The 22,208-nt window shown below is 32.5% G+C and overlaps 1 protein-coding gene across 7 annotated transcripts in view; it reads left to right on the plus strand.

Moving 5' to 3' along the window:
- Positions 1–19,067, plus strand: part of GABPB1 (GA binding protein transcription factor subunit beta 1) — a 56,567-nt gene extending 37,500 nt beyond the window's left edge. For 4 of the 7 annotated variants that reach the window (XM_039889072.1, XM_039889074.1, XM_039889070.1 and 1 more), the window contains exons 7-9: positions 8,613–8,798; positions 11,619–11,734; positions 17,576–19,067. In XM_039889072.1, coding sequence (XP_039745006.1) covers positions 8,613–8,798; positions 11,619–11,734; positions 17,576–17,728 — 455 coding nt within the window. In that variant the 3' untranslated portion in view covers positions 17,729–19,067. Of the gene's footprint in view, positions 1–8,612; positions 8,799–11,618; positions 11,754–17,575 lie in introns of all 7 variants that reach the window. The other 3 variants (XM_039889068.1, XM_039889069.1, XM_039889071.1) reach the window with 2 other exon arrangements.
- The last annotated feature ends 3,141 nt before the right edge of the window (positions 19,068–22,208 follow it).

Below are 22,208 nucleotides of genomic sequence, written 5' to 3' on the forward strand. Positions count from 1 at the left end.
GTGTGGTAAATTTTTTTACTTATGATCTTGTCTAATCCTCACCAAAAAGCTTGAAGGTGGATATTACTGATTTGACTCATAAAGGTGCTGCTGATTGAAAGATATTTTTTTTTCAGGCAGGGAAAACCTCCATATCTATCTCTTTTCTTTCTCTCACTTTTTCTTTCTCTACTAACTAGTGATAAACATCCATTCTCCAGCTTCTTCAGCATCATAATTAATGTTTGAATTTAAGCTTTTGTATTTGAGAGTCTTCAGATTTTTCTGAATCACTTTTGGCTATTAGCAGTTATGTGTATCATATTGACATGCTGCTTTTATAACCCATGCCTAGATTTCTTTAGCACCTTTGTAATTACATAAGTGTGTCAAAGAAAATTAGTTTCATTGATGGTTTCCATTTGGTTAAACTTATAATTTTTTTGTCTTTATTTAAAGTATATATCTGAAAATTAAATAATTTTTCTTGAAAGTCTTCTAGAAGTTTTGACATTTAGATATTTAGCTCCATAAATTGGTCACACCAACTTCTCTAAATTCTACCTTTGAAAACGTTATGTGTGGTCTCGTCTGAGTGAATTAGTAATTTCAATAGACTTTTATTGCATGTGACTTATAGTGTTCTATGAGCACAATAATTTTTCCTTTCAATGCTATATCATAGTAGAATCTTTTCGAAGATATTTTAAGAACTTGAGTTGAGTTAAAGTTCCGATGACTACAATGCCACCAGTTAAATAACTCAGCCGAGGTACGTAATCTAAAGAAATATCTTCCCACAGCTCAATTTGCATATGCTCAGGCAAATTTTTTTTTCTGCCTTTTGCCTCTCCAGTTTCTTTTAACATTAGTTGTCATTTCTCATCCTCGTTTGAGAAATGTTTATATGTATTTTTCAAAAGACATCTTAGGATGTGGGAAATAAAGTAGTACTTCCATATTAAATATAATGAAACCAAGGTTCATGGAGGTTCAATAATTTTGCCTAAAGTAACAGAGCTATTAAGTGGTGAAAGGAGGTTTGTGCCCAAGGTCTGATTCCAAAACTGTGTGTCTATTACCACTATAACACACTGTCTCCTCTATACAGTTTCTTCAGGTGATCCGTGGAGTGGTCTCCTCTATAATGTTTATAATTTGGTTTGTGATAGGAATAAATATTTGTGAAATTATTATTTTGTCTTAAAAGTATCACTATTCTTGCTTTTACTACTGAGGTGTGTTTGTTGAAGCAGTCTGTTGAAATGTTTTCTACTTTTGCCATTTTTAAATGGTTGAAAACCAAAATATAAGAACCATAGTACACTAATTGGTGCTGCTCATATTCTTTTCTTTTACCAGCTAAGTAATACAATAAACACATCTGGATACCAAATAGCCAGAATGTAGCAGCAGATGGACCGCATTTGAAATGGAGGCTGGCTGGCTGACATGGTCCTATATATAGAGGGAAGGTATTTGTGATAGTCTAGGATACCATTCCATTTCACTTGGGAACTATGGCTTTAAATAGCATCTTCATAATTACATTAGGACCATCTTTCACAAATAAAACTAATCTTAATGTTAGTCCAGTGGAACCTTATAAAGGACATCAGTCTATTTAATGCTTTCATTGTGAAACCAGATGATATCGCTGTCTTGTCTTTATGTTGCAAGCAAATATAACTGCAGATTGTCAGTGTTTGATGATTATAATATCTCATTGAATTGCTTTCTTACTAGCATTTTTTTCATGTAAATATTTCCAGTTTTATTCTTTCCTCATAAACCTTTATCAAGTATTTAAACTGTGACTAAATTTTTAAATCTCCATGCATAATTTTTATGATTCTTTATCTCCTTAATAGTTGTTCATAGTTGTGTTAAATAATCATTAGCTCTACCCGGGTTCAGGCCAGGCCAGGTAAAAAAAAAAATGATGATGAAACAATTGTTATTAATTGATATTTAATTTGGCATAATGAATTATAGAAAAAAATGGCTAATATTTATTGAGTTCTTGCTATATGCTTGTTACTGTGCTAAGTGCTTTACATACATTGTCTCATTTTGTTCTCATAGTAGTCATTTGAATTAAAATGTTACCTTTGACCTTTGACCAAGGTTTAATTTACAGCTTTGAGGTTGCAGAAATATTTTATTAGTATATCCTCAGTTGATATAAGGGACAGACTCACATTCAGCCAACTCATAAAAAGGGGATATGTAAATCAAGATGCTGTTATTTATTAAGAGAACATGCAATTATCTTTTGATACATGAAATTAACTTACTCATTTTTGGAAACAAATCAGTAAAAAGAATTTACAGCTTTTAAAAATTATACACACATAATTTTCAAAAATTTGTTTAAACCATCCTTCAGAATTTTGAGTAATTCTGGAGAAAAACCAAGCAGTTCAACATTAATACAGTAATTTTCATTCCCTTTTATATATTGAAACAAACTAGTAGAACTCCTTGGAAATAGTTAGGAATTAGCTTATTAATTTATATACCCAATGATTAGAAGGCTGTATTCCTTTAAATAGTCTCTAATTCTAGTTTTCTACTAATTTGAATTCCTCTCAGTTAGACTTAATATGATAATGGTGACAATAGCAAGCAGGGTTCTTAAATTTTGTGTGAATCAGAATCTTCTTCTTAACAATACATTTGTTCCAGTCGATTCTGGTTGAGTAGGCCCTGACATCTGTATTTCGAACATGCTCCCAAATGTGATTCTGATGATACACCAAGGTTTAAGAATTTGATCCAAGTTTTATAAGGTCTATTTCTATTACTGAATTTGGTATAGTGAATATCTGAAGATTATAAGTGTACTATACCGAAGGTTTGCTTAAATAATGTATATTAATTATTTTTATATGTAATTTAATATTCAATTATTTATGGGCTGCATAGGTGACCTCTATTAAGGAAAAGATGTGAGCGAGAGGAATGCCTTTCGTAATAGCTTTAATAGTTAAATATGTTTAGATGCTTGCTACTTAATCTTTTCAGGAGTTGAATAATTAAGAAACAGGCTTCAGGTAATTAGGATATTATTAAAATAAAAATGTGACATTGATTATCAAGACCAAATTACTCATATCGAGGTGAAAAGAGTGTTTATCATGTTGTGCACTTTAAGAATAAAACAAAACAGATTAATTATTCATTGCCAACAGGCTATAGACCCAGTAGGATTTACTTATCTCTAATTTATGTGCCTCTATAAGTTTTCCCTTATTTATATATACTGTTATCCTAATACATTGATTTCTGTTTGGAGAGATCAGAAAACTTTTGTAGTTTATGGTAATTCCTATGAAATTGTATCTCTAACAGATACTGATCAGTGAGCATTGATAAAATTGTGGTTTAAAGAAAATTAATATTACTGACCTCTGTTTTATTAAGAAAAAAAGAATTGTTTCAGGGTACTAGTGTGGCTACCTACTTAAACTAAGGGAACGTATGTATTTTACTGGCCTCTAAGTTAAGTAGATATCTACCATATTTGCTGGAAGTTCCCATAATTAGGCTTGATGATTTTGGGAGTTACACTTTTCTATTGACTGATATTTCATGTTCTTATATCATGTAACGAGTCTAATTTGCAGTCTAGTTTTGGCTCCTTTTTCCTCTTTAGTATTTGGGTACTTTTGCTTTATTCAATTTGTTGTGGTAATTACCTAGCCAGGTAGGAGATTTAGCTTCAGAAAATAATGTACTAGTTCTATGTGTTTAGGCACAATTGAATATTTCATTGGACTGGCAAGGTTTGCAGAGATTCTGTTAACATATGCTTTATTATTTTTTTCTTATGTTCTCATTTTACTAATTTTGGAAAAAGCAAGCATTTTCTTGAAACATACATATTTGAATGTTTCTCATAGTATATATTCCTGTGCATGAAACTAAAGTGAGGTTTTATTTCCTTTCAGGGTTTTAAGCTTGGTACTTAGATGTCTGTACTCCAGATGTAGAATGACCAGGCAGCTCTTTTGGAGCCAGCTCTTAGCGGCTTATTTTCCAAAGAATTGTCAAAAAATTTGAAGCTTAGCATTTCAATCTAGGAAATGTAAGAGGGAGACTGAAGTCAGGGAAAAAGCAAGGGGAAAATTACAGTTAGAAACATATAATCTTATTAGAGAAATGAGAAACAAACGTGAAAAGTCAAAGAGTAGGTTAAAATGTTTGAGAATTGTTATATAGGAGATTTGTAAATAAATTATTTAGACAGTTACTGTTGTCATTCTTCAGAGGAAAGAGATTATTTTTAGCTGAAGTTGGGCACAGGGTGGATGGAGTGGGGTGGCGCCCTGAAGTGTGGATGGAGTTTAGGGAGTTAGATAGCAGAGAAATCATTCAAATTATTCCAATTTGGAAGTTACTCCAGAATGAAGACACAGAAAAGTAAAAGTTTTCTTTTGGGTATTGCAACTCCCTTTTTTCTCAAGAGGAAAACCACCGCTGTGTAGTACACTATTTATTAATAAGCAGAAGCAATCCTTTCTTTTGACCAAAGTTTACAGGCTGCTCTGTTATAGGCATTTTCTATTTGAAAAATCAAAATTCCAGGAAACTCACACCCTACTCCCTTTCTTCCTGCTTTAAAACAAAAGAAAAATGTACAAATAATAATTCATGGAGGGGATATATCAGGTTTTGTGTTAAAGGAGTAACTCAGAACTGTTCTTAAGCTAAAATTCCCATTTCTTGGTTTACCAAGAGCTGTTCATTTACAATGAGGAAAATATTTATTCATTGATTGGACAGATTTTTGTTGAACATCTCTCATGTCCTGGGTAGTATGCTAGGTGCTAGAAAGAAAATGGCAAACAGTCAGATACATTCCCAACCTTTATGGAAGGTGTAGTCTTTTGGTAGAATGAGATATTAAACAGTTATTTACTCAGATAAATAATTGTGATTAGTGCTACATATAAAGAATACAAGGTTTTAATCTAGTCTGGTGGATCAGAGAATCTTCCCAGAGAAAGACATTTAAGATTTAAGCTAAAAATTCAGTCAGAATTAGTAGAGCAAAACTTGGGGGAAGAATATTTTAGGAAGAGGGATGTGAAGTTTTTGAGGCAGGAAAGAACTTGTCCTTTCAGGGGATTTAGAAGCCAGTGTGGCCGAGCCTAGTGAGTGGGAGACTAGTAACTCATGGTGGTTAAAGTAATATTACACAGGATTTTTTAAATGATGACCTTGACAGACTTTGGAAGGGAATTTAGTTAGGAGTCTAATGTAGTCAGCTAGGGAAGAGATATTGGTAGCTAGGATTAGGATTTGGCAAATAGGATTCTATTTGGAACATAGAATCAAAAATTATAATTGGTTAGATAGAGACCTTACATTTGCAGTGTAGTTTGTTTTTTTTAAGATAAGCTCATAAAACACTGTTTTATAACTATAGCCTGTAGTCGTATATTGACTTTGCTTTGGTTAGCCTTATTCTTCATTGTGGCCCAGCTATATAATCCTTTGATTAAGTAGACATCTATGACCACCCTTCCTCCAATTGTTAATAAGGTGGTTTTTCCAAAGGTGTAATGTATCTGGTGATTGTTTCCCTCCTTTCTCCTAATAGTGAAATTTGAATCAGGTATCCTTTAGACATAGTTCTTTGTTCCTAAAATATTATATATATGTATATATGTGTATATGTATATATATCATTACTTGAATATTATATATGTTTTTTTAATAACGCTTTAAAATTTTTATGATTTTTTGTTTCAACATTGCACTATTGGGTTGTTCTTAGGGTTTCTGGTGGGGGGGCACTTTGTCTTTTATGTAATTGGTTTCCTTACAATTTTTAAAAAATTCCTTACGATAGCACAACTTAAAAAGAAAGCTTTTTAGATGAAAGGCAAGAACTCTATTAATGATAGTCATTACAAACAGTGCAAAGATGAAAGTTCTTGAGTTGTGCCTTGATTGTGTGTGATCTCAGAAATTTCTTACATATGATTATGCTTTAAAATATTTACTACTTGTAGTTATCATTCAGCATTTCTTTTTCATATGGATATGTTTTTTAAAAATCAAAGCAATAGTTAATGTGTTTGAAAACCTTAGTAGTTGTTCTATTGAATATATTACTATTTTATGCTGTATATTTTATTTTATGATTATCTTCCTGAAATTTTCTTAAGTGCTTGGTGATAAAGGCTAATTATAGTTTAAGACAAACAAAACTGAGAGAACTCAAAACACAAAGGTTGTTTGCATTTTGAATATTATCTTCTGTGGTTTGTATTATGAACTTGGATTATCAAATAAAACATAACAGGGTTGCTGCCAGGCCTATTGCCATGAATGCATCCTTGAAAACCAGGGTCCTAGTACTTATCTTGCTTTAAAAAAAAAGTTCTTATAACTAGGACCTCTCTCTGTCCTTAATAAATTCCGTGGTCACTGACGTCCATGATGTTCTGCTGGGAACCGGTAGCAGTATAACATGTTTCAGAGCAGCTGTATATCTGAATGGTGGCATGACTTCTGGAGATAATGGCTTTATTTAATTACACTTTTGGTAAAGAGTTGCCTCAAATAACACATTTATAAGGCTATATCATTTAGAAATAGTTTTTATCTCATTTCTTTTTTTAGATCTAATCCTATTAAAACATTTTTTATGTTGACAGTTTTAAACCCATAAAAACATTGGAAGATGAATTTTCTACCTTTCACCTATATTTAACAGCTGTTAACATCTTGCCACACCTGCATCTTCTCTCTCTCTCTTTCACACACACACACACACACACACACACACACTTTTATTTTGCTAAATTATCTGAAAGTAGGCTGCAGACATCCTGACACTTCATCCTTAAATACTTCAGCATGTATCTCCCAAGAACAAGGACAGCCTCCTACATGTTCACAACTCTATTATATTTCCTTAAAACATTAACCTTAATTTAGTAACATTATGTGACGTCCATAATTTGAGTTTCCCCAATATCCTCAAGATGTCCTTTATAACTCTTTTTCATCCAGGATCCTATCAAAGTTCAGATGTTTGATTTTTGTGTATCTCTTGACTCCCCCAACCTAGGACAGTTCTCCTGCCTCCATTGTTCTTTATGACATTGAATTCTTTGTAGAGTCTAAGTCAGTTGTCTGCAGGATCCCCCATCTTCTGGACTCATTTATTGCTTAATAATTAGATTCAGGTCAGACATTTCCAGGAAGAACACAAATGATATTTTGTAATCTCTCATTGTATCACATTAGGAGGCACATAATGTCAAGCAATCCTGATAATGACCCCTTGGTGAGAGTGGTGATTGCCAGGTCTTGATAGGCACGTTTTTCTCTTTGTAACTAATACTAATCTTTGGTGTGATACTTTGAGAACATTTGAATATCTTGTTTCCTCCAAAAATTTCACCAACGGTTTTAACATCCATTAGTCATCCTTGCTTAAATCAGTTATTACATTGGGGTTATAATAATAATATTTCTTATTTTGTCAATTAGATATCACTCTTCTATCAAGAAGATCTTTCCTCTATCCCCATTCCTCTCGTTTTTCATGAGGTATTATTATAGATAGATTTTTAAAAATTCAGTGTCATTATTCCTTTTGACATTTTTTAATTGAAGTATAACATACAGGAATGTGTGTAAATCATAAGTATGCAGTATCATTGCTCAGTTCAGAAATGGAAAGTACACAGTATATATTGTGTCTGATTTATATCACTCAGCATGGTGTTTTGTCACATTTATTTATGTTTTGCATTTAGTTACTTAAATTGCTGTGTAATATTAATAAATGAGTCTATTTATTTGTTCTATTTATTTGTTCTATTTTTGATGGATACTTGGTTTGTTTCAAGTTTTTGACTTAAGTAGAGCTGCTATGAATGCTTTTGTGTATGTTTTTTTAGGATCAGTAGTTGGTCATAGGATTGCCTGTGGGAAAGGATTTTGGCAGTATTAACTTATAATTTCTTTACCTAAACAAAGTTAGGGGTGCTCTTTTCAGGTGCCAGAGTCCTCCCTGAGCCCTCCATAAAGTATTAAGAGCATAGTTTTGGATTTTATTGATATAAATGTTAATATATTGTATTATTCACCAGCAAACAGTACCAGATCTGTATTCCACTTACTATCAAGGCAACCTTTGCTCACACAATCCAAAAAGAGAATACTGTTTCTTCTGTCTATTTGAAAAAATACGTTTTGATATTTCATTGAATATGGAATTATTTATCAACTCATATGTAAATGTAAGTGGAATATAACCACGTACAAAATTCTCTTTTGGATTGTGGAGTTTTATTAAGCAGATGTAAACTTTGTCAAATCTGTGATCTTAGTAGACCTTAAAATTTTGTACATCATCTAACTAAATGAAGAAGAACTATTTATTTAAACACATACATGTATAGATAGTTAGAACTCACTTACTGTAAATTGTGACTTGTAATAAACTGTTTAAATAGCTATATACTGCATCACTGGAGACTAAAATTTAAAACCATGTAAAAGCTTTTCTGTGTAAGAAAGAAGCAGGGAAAACACAGGTAACAAAGCATGAAGAAACTTCTTTTATATATGTTCACTGATTTTTGCATATATATATTTTTTTCCAGTAGTGGCTACAGAGGAAGTAGTTACTGCAGAATCTGTGGATGGTGCAATTCAGCAAGTAGTTAGTTCAGGGGGTCAGCAAGTCATCACAATAGTTACAGATGGAATTCAGCTTGGAAATTTGCATTCCATTCCAACCAGTGGAATAGGTCAGCCCATCATCGTGACCATGCCAGATGGACAACAAGGTTGGTAGTAGGCATTTGTATAAAGTTTGTGTGTGTGCTCAATTTGCAGGAAATTGTAATATGTTTTCAAAGCATTTATCTTTGCCTTAAATTATATTTTTATAACCCTTTGCAACAGATTTAACTGCCTAATTTTATTTGCTTAGGCTAATATTAAAATTAGCTTGTTTTCTCTGAGTATATACTAGATGGAAAAAGGAATTGTCTCTAAGGCATCCTAGTTGGAAGATGAGCTTAAATAAATAATTCAAAATCAGCATTGGACAATAATTTCCTAGTCCATTTAATGCAATTCAGAAAAATATATGGGCTTTTAAAAGTACCATATAAGAAAGGCTACTTAAAAAGAAGTACTTGAAGACTTGAAGTGGGAATGTGGTGGCAACTTTTAGCAGCTTTGCTGATAATTTTCCCATTTCTTTCTTGGAAACTGTAGAGAACAATAAGATGGATGAAATAGAAGCCCCAACTGTATTTTCAGTAAAACTAAAAGGTTGAGGAAAATGCAAAACTCCATATTTTAAGTGCTGCTAAAAACATCTAAGTCCATTATAGCCAGGGCAAGAGAACTCTCATGAAAACTCACAATAGTACATCAAGTAAAGAAAAGGATTGAGCTCAGAAATCAGCAATAAATGTACACTCCCAGAAAGACAGGGCCCAGTTTGAGTAGGAAGTGCTTCAAGCAAGGCTAAGATAGAATAGGGCATGAATACTGGAGGAAGCAGAAAGAAAAGGTGCAGAAAATTCTGAGCACTGTCTTGCACCCAGTCCTGAAATAAAAAAGTATGTGCACACACATACCTTTTAGAAAATGACTAGGATTGTGAAGACCGTATCTTTTCATGGTCAGTGAAGGAATTATGAAAGGGAAGGGCTGGAGGTAGAAGTTCTCCTAAACTAGATTTGGTTTAGTGACAGAGGAGGTGTGACACTATAGAGAGACCAGATCTCAAGGATAGAGTTTGTCACAGTAGCATTTAGAGGAGGAAACCCTTGACGTGTGAAGCCTGAAAGGCTTTTCTCCTGCAGAAATCTGCTGATTGTTCCTCCAAGATTTGTATCAGGCCCAGGTGCTTTCACAAAGCTTTAAGTTTAAAGAACTAATTCTAATTGTATAAAAAAGAAGAAAACTTTCAAGGTATTTATATAAAGCAGATATAACATTGTTTTCAAAACCTGACATTTATACAGACAAACTAATCTCATTGATGAACAAATGGAAAGAAACTCATGGTTTTGAACGGGAAGATTCACTATCATAAAGCTCTCAGTACTTCCTGAGTTAATTTATAAATGTAACATGTTATGAAAAAAAGACTATTAGTTTGCGAGGGGTGCCATAACAAAATACCACAGACTGAGTGACTTAACAGAGGCTTAAAGTTCAAGTCACAGTGTTGCCAGGTTTGGTTTCTTCTGAGGCCTCTCTCTGGCTTGCAGATAGCTGCCCTTAGCCATCTCCTATGTCTTCACTTGGTTGTCCCTGGGCTGTGTGTGTTGTCTGTGTCCTAATCGTCTCTCCTTATAACGACACCAGGCATGTTGGATTAGGACCCACCCAAATGACCCCATTTTACCTTATTTACCTCTTTACACTCTTTATCTCTAAACACAGTCATATTCTAAAGTACTGGGGTTTAGGACTTAAACATTCAAATTTTGAGGGGACACAGTTCATCCCATAACAAAGATCAACAGATCGTTTTCTGAAAATAGCCAAATAGAGTCTAAAGTTTATATTGTTGAGGAGAGGAGGGACGAAGAATAAGGAAAACTATGAAAAAGAAGAACAATAAGAGGAACTTAACCAAATATTAAACTTTTAAAGACTCTATAAGTCAAAATGTGTAAATGACACGAATATATACACTATGTAGACAGTCCAGTGAAACAGATAAAAGGTTCTTAGATTCTTCTTGCATTAATTTAAAGTGTAACAAAATATGATATGAGTTAAAAGAAATACAACACTTTAATTCTGTTTCTAATGTTTTAAATTACATTGCACTAAATACACATTAGTTTTACTTTTTTCATTTCTGTTTACATTTATAAATGACAAAAAACATTAAAGGCTATGGAACAATTACAGTTTTCCCAGTTGGCTATTAAGATTGTTTTGCATGGTTTCAGCTTGCATAGTTGTTTTATGGTCTTGCAATGTTATGCGGAGCAAGGGCTGCCTCTCTCTGTATATTTACATTTATATAAAGAGATAACTAAAAATTGGAACAAAATACAACAACCCAATAGAAAAACAAGCAAAGTTTATAAACAGATGACATTCAAATGGTGTTGCCATATAGCAGAATATTACGCAACTAAATAAAAGAAATCTTTGTAGTGATGAAAGATATTGTAGATGTATGGAGTGAAAAAAGGAATTGCAGAACAGTGTATCTATGTTTTGTATGTATGCTACCTTTTGTGTTAGAAAGGAAAATGAGAGTGTATGTTGGTGTTTTTACGTAAATAACACCAGAACAATACAGAAATAAAAGTGATTGTGTTAGCAGGAGTGGAGTGAAACCTCTCAAAATATGCTTGTTAAATATTGCTTTGATTTTGAGACATATGAATGTATTATCTATAAATAATTTTTAAAAATAAATAGGTACTTTAAACAAAGAGATTTTTAGTAAAAAAAAAACAAGAGAGTGAAGACAAATACAGACATCCTCATAGAAAGCAAATCAGTGTTTTGAATTTATTGTTTTGGAATATATTTTAGATGAGTTGCATGAACAGTGTCAACCAGTTTTATTTCTACTAAACCTTTCTGAAAATTAAGTAATGTATACTTTTTTTTCATTTTAGTATTAACAGTACCAGCAACAGACATTGCTGAAGAAACTGTTATAAGTGAAGAACCACCAGCTAAGAGACAATGTATCGAAATAATTGAAAACCGGGTGGAATCTGCAGAAATAGAAGTAAGGAGTCTTTTGCCCGGTGTGTTTTGCTGCAGTCATCCAAAATAAATTCAATTGCCTTTATTTTTTTGTCATATATTTATTACTGACAGTGTTGTTTTGATACAGAATGAGAGTACTTAGTATTCTTTTGTTTAATTTTTGCCGTATACATCTAGCAAGCCCTCAATAAATAAATATTGAATGAATGAATGAATGAGTGAAGAATTTGTTTGTAACAAAGTCTGTCACCCTGGTAACATTGGAATGTCTTTGGTTCTTACACTCCATCCTTTATTTTTCATTAATTTACATGCATCATTCTCACAACTCACTGAAGGAAATATCACTATATATTGACTAAAAAATTTTTTTCTTTCAAAAGTAAAATGCAAATGCCTATTTGGGTTGGAGGATCCTTTTAAAAAAGGCTGATTTTGTGAACTGGGTTATTTATTAAAAAACTGTAGACAACTGCTTATTTCACTATTAAGTCCTTTGAGGAAATTAAATTTAGACTAACTATTGGTGGGATTTCAACTTTTTTTAATCTCCCTAGTTAGACTGTGATTGTAAACCAGTGTGTAAGTGTAACCAACCCATGATAACTTCGCATTTTTTCTCACATGACCGTAAATAAAATCATGTCCCCGAAATTTGATATTAACATATCAAATGAAAATAAAGTTATTCAAAAAGTTATTTTGGAGTTTTATGAGAATTGAAAAAGCATACTCATTATATACATACTCATAATATCTGATATATGTGAATAGTAAATGTTGGTGAATATTTAAGGTTTCTGTTAGCATAGAAAAGAGAGGATTTGGGGGAAAAAGTCACTAAAAGGCAACATAATCTGAGGAAAATTAGAAAATGTCTTCATCCAAATTCATTTAAATGTACGACTGGTATATCTTTGGCCACAATCACAAAGAATATGTTACTGAATTAAAAAGATTATCTGATTCACGGTATAGCCAGAATATTTGGTAAAACTGATCTTTTCAGTATCTTTTTCTAGTATGTCAGAGAATCTTTTTTTCCTGGCATATAAGGTAAAAAATATTTTTGTTGTGTACTTTGCTTTAACTATTTAATAAAACTTTTTAAATTACTTGAATTTTTATTAAACATAAACCTACCCAGTTCAACAAATTGTATTTTCAAAACATTGACTGTATAGTCTATACCTGTATTTACCTAACAGCCAGTGAGAGTTGCTGTTTTCCTCAGAATTCCACTTCATTCCTCTGTCTTTCAGAGACCAAGGAGAACAATTGCAAATAACAGGAAAGTATGAATTGAGGTATATAAATGAACTAGAACCAAGAAGGTAGAACTTCAGGGAAATGGAGTTTTAGCTTGGTATAAAGAGAGTGTTTTTTTTTTTTTTTTTTTTTAGGAATTAGAGCTTTCTGGTAATGGAAATCTTATTCTCCATCACCAGAAATGTTCAAGCGGAGATTGTGTGATTTCTTAGAGCCACTACTGAGAGACCTTGAAACAGTGAGTTTAGATGGTAGAGGTGGGCTGGAGGTGTAGAATAAAGAGAGACCCCTCGTAATTATTTTCGTATAATATATGAACTGGTTTTGTTTCCTTAGATGACCAATAGAATTGTCTTGTGGCAGATTTTATACTCCTCTCTAAGTGATAGTTTGGCCATTCATCCAAAAAGTTTCTCTAAGGCAGTGGTTCTCTGGGAAAGTTTTGACCCCACAGGACATTTGGCAATGTCTGGAGACATTTTGGGTTGTCACAGCTAGGTGGGTTCTACATTTAGTGGATAGAGGCCAGGGATGCTGCTAAACATCCTGCAATGTACAGGACGGACCCCCACAATAAAGAATTATCTGGTCCAAGACGTCAGTGCTGAGATTGAGAAACTCTCCTGTAAAGGAACTTAAAACTTAACTTTTTATACAGAATCTAACATGTTTGGGTTTTCTCTGTGTGTCCACTACTACCAGAGTGAAAATAAAGAAAATGCTAAGAATTAGTGTTTACAGTTTCCCAGCTAACATTGGACAAGTTTATCATATAGTCTCTGGAAAAATCAGTTTAAATTGTAAAAAATTTATTGTAAATGTTGTGGCTTTTACATCTGCATTATAGCAATATAGGAAATGAAATAGGTTTGTTTTTTAGAGAAGAGGTATGAACAAGACCAAATTGCAACACTGTATATCGTTTTGTTATCACCCTTAGGTATTACTACACAATATATATTAGGAAGGAAGTGTGCTGTTTATGGACTTCTTCCATAAATAGCCTATTCTGAATTGAAATTAACACTTTCTTTGTGCATGTAGGAGGGAAGAGATGTAATTAGTACATTAGGAACAGATTTTTTTTCTATTAGTGGTGTGAATTCAGGAAATAGTTTTACCTTTTCTTTGCCATGGAGGTTAGAGATGAATATGTTTATTAGCAAGTTTTATTGATTTATTTTTATAGACTATTTGTTTCTTTTAACCAGTGATAGATTGGGATCTTTAGTGTTCTTTTAAAAATTGGTTTCTGTAAACTTTATACAGTGTTTCATTTGATAGAGATTTTTTTCAGTCTTTTCCTTTTATTAGTGAATATCTTTTTGATCATCAAAATTTAAAATTTTTATAATCCTATCTCTGATAATTTTTTTTCTGTAGGGCTGGAATAGGCAAAGTTTTTTCTGTAAAGTGTCAGATAGCAAATAGTTTTGGCTTTATGGGCTATACAGTCTTTCACTACTCAGTTTTGCTATTGTAGCAGATAAATTTGGAAAAGAGTAGATATAACTGTACTTTGATAAAACTTTATAAAAACAGAATCATATTTGGCCCATGGCAGTTAGAAAATTGATGCTTATGCACAAGCAAATGGACAGCTCACACATCTTGCCCAGTTTCTCTCTTTTAAAAAAAAACATTTAATGGTTAAGAATATGGATCTAGAATCAGATTTAGGTTTGAATTATATTTTATAATTTTCTGATTATATCTTAGTCAAGTTATTTAATCTTTTATGGCTTGGCTTCTCCATCAGTAAAAAGAGGAAAACAATAATATTTACATTATCAGCATGTTTTAAGCTTTAAAGGAGAATACATGCGAAGGACTAGCACAATGGTAGGCATATACTAAATGTGTGGTAAATGTTAATTGCTATTATTATCCTCTAAAATTATATGTTGAGATATGGTAGAGAAAAAAAATCACTAATAATTTTTTGCTTTATAATAGCTAAAGTAAAACAAATTTGAATATTAGAAAATTATATATTAAAAATGATAAAACAGCTACTAGCTGAGGCAGAATTCAGGAATCTTGTTTGAAAGTAAAGAAGCAAATTTAAGTTTTTCCTTGCTCTCTTATTTCATTGCCTAATGTAATTAATATATTGCTTGGGTTTGGAATTGTTGTATAAGATAAATACCTTTTTTTATTGCTACCAAATCTTGATTATTATCAGGATTTATTTTTCTTGGAATTCTTCAACATTATACTGTTAAAGGAAAAATTCTTTAGTACTACATATTAGTAAGCTAAAGCATATTTATTTAAAAAATATCAAAATCCTTTTTTTGTGGTTTTGTTGCAAAAGGTCAAAGCCATTGGATTGGCATATCTATTTAAACATAAATCTCAAATGTCAGTCTGCTGTACTATTTATGTATGAAACAACTAAATTACTGTTGGCGTTAAGGAAGTGTCTTGCATGTATTATATGTTCAGTAAATATTTGACAAATAAATTTGGAAAAAGGATCTCTTTGAGTAAAATAAGTGTTATTTTTAACTTTTTAGATATTTTCGTTTTGAAAAGTGAGATGACAAAAAGATTCTCTTCCCAAATACCTATATTTCTGACAAGTAAAAAATGAAAACACTTAAAAAAAACCCTTAATAACGTTTAACTATGCTTTCAGTCTTAAGGATTAAATTTATTCAAAGAGTAGTGCTATCGATCTTTGTTTTACAGATTTCAGGTTTTACAGATTTATTCAAGAAATAGAGTGTAAAATGAGTTTTTTGTTTGGCTTAGTAGCAGAAGGGAGCTATCTTTTCATTTATATTAAGATATATTCTACTGATTGAAATAAAAATATCCAATGAGGAAAATAGTATTAAACTGTATTCACTGTTAGATTGTTTACCTTACTTGGTTTGTGTTTATATTCCAAAACAATTGTGAATCCTTTGCTGTTTCTAAATCTTGATAAATAGCTAATACCAGAAGATACCTTGGAATATCTGTTCCACCAAATCAGGGCAAGTTTTCTATCCATATTCAAAACTTTGGCTACCAAAGGATCTTCTTAACACATGTAAAATTTTTAAACACTTATGGATGGCTCTGAGTGTTCCTGCCAGAGGTGGGGTCTGGCTCCTGGGGAAGCGGCACCCATTTCCCACCCTTCCCGTTGATGTACTTAAAGTCCTCCATAGTTCATTGCCAGGACACTGGCGTTGACTGCTTAGATGAGGCTCATTTCTTGAGTGTCCTTTCTGATTTGTTCCTACTCTGTCATCTTGCCTGGAGTATAAGGGTAAGAAGTGGGTAAGAAAAGGGTGGCAGGGTAGTGTTTGGCATTTCTTCAGTTGGAGACAAAGGTCACACCTTTATCCTACTTGTACATTTTGAGTAATTGGAAGATTTGAAGGCTACTTGTATAATCAATCACTCCCACATTTGATGGCTCCACGGGAAAAATAACTGTTAGATCTAGCTTCATTCCCAGTGTGGTATCACAAGAAGGCAGAAGTCTTAAATATGCTCCTTGTGGGCTGTGTGAATAGTGAAGGAGGGAACATTTTGGTGTCCACAGTGGACAAGGGTCAAGGAGACGATAGAAAAGAAATTCATACTGTCCTCTTCCCCAGCAAGCTGCTGACCCTTTGCCTTCAGTTCCCTCTAGTCATGTGTCTTGACCAGTGTGAGCCTGGCCTTTCTTGTGATTAATAGTCCTACCCTTGGTCCACCACCCTGCTAAGAGGTCCTGGGCCTTTGTAATGAGGTTAAGCTTGGGCCTGTGCAAGTTGAGCTTTTGTCCATGTGCTTACTAAAGGTATGGAATCAAATGTTTTCTCTTGTTTTTCTTTTTTTTTTTTGTGAGGCAACTGAATAGAGACAGAAGGGGAAAGAATACCATTTTCATTGGAACAGATTTGTTTCAGCTCTCAATATGTTGAATTCATGTATTTTATACCTGTATAATTTATTATGTTACAGTAGAGAAATTAGTATTTTATTGGTTTGTAAAGTGGTATAATTAAGGAAATACTAATCTAGACCAGAACTTGTTCTTTTAGAGATTAGGAATCTTCTTTGTTATCATAGAGGAAGATAGTTTCAAAAACAGTAATATTAGAATCTCATAAACTCAACCCCTTATTCGTTTACCATAAGAAAGCTGTATCATCTCTGAGCATTATTTTCCTCATCTGTAAAATCTATCTTTGAGGCTTGCTATTGGAAATCACCTTTTTTAGTCATATAATGGATGCTAAATAAATATTGTTTATAAATATTAACTTTAGACAAAAATATCACAGATAGAGATGTAAAGAGATAATGGTTATATGTTTCCCTCTTAAAGCTCTTCACTAGTATTTTTTTGGAGTACCTAATTTGGGTTCATTATGTTAGTCTTATTTCTAATTAGGAAATAATTTCCTTGAGGTGAGGAACTATAATCTTTATTGCACAGTGTGGAGCACAAAATTAGGAGCTTTAGTAGCAAACTGGTTGAAAAGGCAAGACATCTAGGAAATATCAATTCGTGGCTACTTTTAGCTACTATAGATTTTTTTTATTTAAAGGACGCATGTGTTCATGTTTTTGTACAAAAATTGAAAAGACTTTCTTTTTTAATTAGGAAAGAGAAGCTCTTCAGAAACAGCTGGATGAAGCAAATAGAGAAGCACAAAAATATCGACAACAGCTTCTAAAGAAAGAACAGGAAGCAGAGGCCTACAGACAGAAATTAGAAGCTATGACTCGTCTTCAGACTAATAAAGAAGCCGTTTAATTGAAATGAACATGTAGTTTGAGTTTACTTTTGGTCAAGAAAGCATACAATCTTGAACTGTACACAATAAGGTGCAGTCATGGGAAGACAGGATAATAGAAGAGACTACCGATTGATAATTGGACTTAAGCCATGAGCTCTGAATTCTTGTAACATAAAACTTTACATTAGAAGTTGTGAAATGTATTTAAAACTGAATTCTGTAAATAGTTTTTGTTTTTTTTTTTACAGTTCCAAATGAGTTGATAAAGATTGTTGAAGAGATCCAAAAACACAATAAGCCACTGTTTTTGTGAATTCTTTTTGATTTTAGTACGAACCTTAATTTTTCAGAAACAGCAGTTTTGAAGGTGATCGTTGTTGATTAGACCAAATGATGTGCAGTAATTATGTGGTGGACTGATGCTGGAATTACTCCTGTAGGTATAAACTTCTGTATGAAGAGAAGATTTCTCCCAGGAAATCTTGTACAGCTTTAAGTTGTCTCAGATTCTCTGAAAACATTTTTTAGAAAGCAGATTTTTATATTTGTTCAACTTCAGCTATATCCAAGTAGATTTACATGTATATGAAGCAAATATTTTTTAAACTTTGTGTTTGTACATATTCTGCATGTTTTATAATTTCAAAATGCATCACTTGCAAAGGTATTTTTTCCCAGAAAGATGATGAAAGTTACTAGGGGAAATAAAAGCCCTTTTATTCTGTAGCTCAACTAAGTAAGCTAGCAGCTGGTTTTATCGGAATGACAATGTTCTTGGAAGGAGCGGCTTTTAAGATAACTTGAATTTGCAAACTGCAAAATCTAGGCTCTTTTTTGAAAATTTCATAGTGGGGACGTGAAACTGAATTCTGTGCCTTTCATCATGATTTCCACATGAAAGCACTTTAAGGCACTAAATTTTAAGATAATGTTTTTGGAAAATTCAAAGCGTATGGATGTCTGAAATATTTCATGGACTCATTCCCCCCCAGGAAATTCTTATGGAAAAAAATTGCTTTTGTATCTAGAACAAGAACTTTTTGTACTATAGTGATGCTATGGGATATGTCTACCATAACTTTTCCTTTTTCTTGTGAAAGCTGTATGTGCTGTAATTTGCTCTCATCACAATATTGTTGAATTCCAGAATGTATGGATATTAAACTCCGTCAATTCTTTTTTTGTAAAACATAACTTCAAACCTTTTTTCTTTATTTTTTAATGTTTTATTGCTTTATGAAAATGTTTAACCCTAAAACGCTTCTAGATTACCTATACTGTATAAAGAAGCTATTACCCTTAAAATTGTACTCTGGTCTACTTTTCTATTTTACAATTAAATATCTTTTCCACGTATGTTCAGTGTAGACTTATATTTTGACCACATTTTATTCACACATTAAAAATTTTATTGTTTATTAAAGCCTTATTTCACCATATGAAAATATATCTTCACACTGTGTCTTAAAAGTCCTTGAGGTAACTTGGGAATTTGTTATTTCTCACTGGAGTTATCAGTGTAGTTGTGAATGTAATAAAAGGATCCGTGAAGCCTGATAGTTACTATTTGGAAACTCTTAGGTTTTAGGACAAATTAAGAAATCTATAAAGAAGAGAAAAAATCCATTTTCAGTTTTCCACTAAATTTGTGTGTGTGTATATATATATATATATATATATATATATATATATTATATTATCTAAAACTATGTTTTACAAATGCCAGGCCATATTTTCAGTAGCATGAAGATTCTTTTTCTATGTCTGTTTTTCACTTAGTGCATTTATGGATTTGTTAGGCGGGGTGCCCTGGCATATGCAGTGCTGGAGTAGAGAAAGGCCAGTGTGTTCACCCCAGGGTGCAGCCACTGTATAGTTTTACTTCTAGACGAGGTTGGCCCTGAAGAACCTTGAGACAGTGTTGGAAACAAGCTTCTGAAAGCTAATTTAATGCTTTGGCTTCTAGTCTCCTGTTCTGCTAGAAACTTGCCTGGTGCAAGAAAGCATGTCAATCTATAGGAACATTTGGCATAGATGGGAGGAAATTATTGGTACTTAAAAGGAGTTAAATCTATGTATTGGATGAATATTCAGCTGGCTTTGAGGGACAGTCACTTCAGATATGTTGGACTTGCGTAACTTCTCATCTACACCTGATTTAGTGATTTACTGAAATTATTTAGACAAGAATGTATAAAACTTAACAATGGGTTGCCTTTTTCTTTTTTTCTTTAGCTTCTATTTTCATTTGGGCCAGAAAAGCTTTACATTCTAATTATTCTCAATGGTGCTCTGAGCAGAGGATTCAAAGAGCTCACAGAATAAAAGTTTTCAGAAATCCACACTTAATGTGTTTTTATTAGGTAATGATGGATTTGCCACATTGATGATTAATTATTTCTGTTTATGTGCAAACCAACAGCTTCCAGAGCAGTCTTTCTCAAGAATGGTGCTGTGAGAGAATCAAGCCCTAAGACCCTAAGAGTTAGGGCCTAATGAATTTCTTGTAATGAATTAGTTTATTTCCTATAAACCTAGAATAATACTGGTTATGTACTTTCTTAGACACTGAGCTCGTTAGATGATTGCCTAATTTCTTGATTCAGATTTAATACTTCCCTATGTACAGTCGCTAGAACTCTAGGGTTACAAATTCTGAATTGAGTCTGATGCTTTGGGAAAACCTCATCTGGTGAGAGTTATCTGTAGGGACTATGCTTCTCAACTAATTTTTGTTGAGTGTTACTTGTTTTATATCTTATAATTATTTCCTAAAAGGGATTGTGATTTTTTTTTCCTTTGGCTTTTAGGAATTATTTTCTTCAGTCTTGCATGATACGAATGGCAGAGTACTTACACTGTTCTATGCCACTGGATTGCCCTATTTGTTTATGATGGTGGAGGGTTGGGAGTAGGGGAGCTTTCTACTATGATTCAAAAGAGCGAAGTTAGGGGAATATGAAATCCCATGTAATCTGGGGTATGCTTGTTTATAATAAAAAGATCTATGTACAAATATCTTTATCCAAAACATTGCTAATGAAAATCTATGCCAGTATGTGGTATAGATCTTGTTCCTTCAACAAAATCATTTATGATATTGTTTATTGAAAATTAGAAGAAACCCTTGCCCATAGCGGGAATTGATGAGTTGATACACATATTCATGGATACTTTATGCTGATATGACTGATTTTTTTTCTGTATTACTCTATACAAAGTTTCTTTTAGATAAACTCTATAGTTTCTTTGTGCTTTAATACCTGGAAGAGCTTGAAAATCGAGTTAAAATATATCAAGAAGAAAAACCTTTTCAGTTAAAAATCGAAACAATTGTAGGAACCTCTATGTCCATATGGATGGGTTCCCAAGGCGTAAGCACTCAGGCTTATACAGCAAATAGAAAAAAAATCTTTTCTATTCACCTAGCTTCTGTTGAACAAATAACTCCTCCATCATGTCAGGTCAACTTAGGAATGAACTAACTAATATATTTGTTAATTCATTAAGTAATATTTACCGTACTTGGATTTTATTATAGATAGCTAGTCTGTTGTAGTTTTAAATGATGTTTGCTATTTGCTTTCTCTGTTAGATGAGCACATCTCAATGTAGATGGATTCGGTTTGACGTAAACTCTCTGAATTTAGTCTCAGATTACTTTGTGTAATTTATGATGGGAAACAGTATCATCACAGGAAATATACTTCAGGTTCCAAATAAAAATTTTGATATCAATATTTTTGTGACCTGTCAATAGTATTTTCCAAGTATATAGATATATAGAAAGTTGTATAGTTTTTGATCATTTGATAGCCTGAGTTTCTTTAAAAATATTTCACTTTAATAATAAAATATTGAATATAATTTGGATGCAGTTCCTGGGGCTCTTCATTTTTAGATATATACTGTATCTCCCAAAAAATTACCATTTGCTTGCTGGAAAAATTTTGACCTTATCTCTATGATTTTATCCACTATGATTTATTGCCTCCTCGATTTTTCGTTTGAATAGCTTAGATCTCTTGTGCACAGTTGACATGTAATATGTTTCCCACATATATGAATAAATAGTACTATGTAATACAATCTTGATCTTACTAATTGATTATATAGATTGAAATTTTGAATTTTATGGATTATTTAAATGCCTTCTTGATTTTTCTGTAAGAATTTTTTTGTATGCCAGATAAAAGTGAGTAAAACTTTCATTTTTGTACTGTTTTTCATAATTATTCTAGATTTGCCATCCTTATCTAAGTCTCAAGAATTATTTCAAGTTTAAATTGCATTCACTTTGCTGTAGAAAAATATGTATTAAGTAACCTCACATCTCAGTGAACATCTTCATGTAGTCTCTTAAAAAAAATTTCTCAGTCTGCCAGAAAACAGAATACTTCCAAATGTTTCTGCCCTGTATCATAGACTCAACATTTAATACCGACGCATATTATTAAGAATGTTTACTACCTTCGTTAGGCATAATTTAATACTCAG

Source organism: Pteropus medius, unplaced genomic scaffold, assembly GCF_902729225.1.
Source record: "Pteropus medius unplaced genomic scaffold, Ma_sr-lr_union100, whole genome shotgun sequence".
In the NCBI taxonomy this organism is placed as follows: Eukaryota; Metazoa; Chordata; class Mammalia; order Chiroptera; family Pteropodidae; genus Pteropus; species Pteropus medius.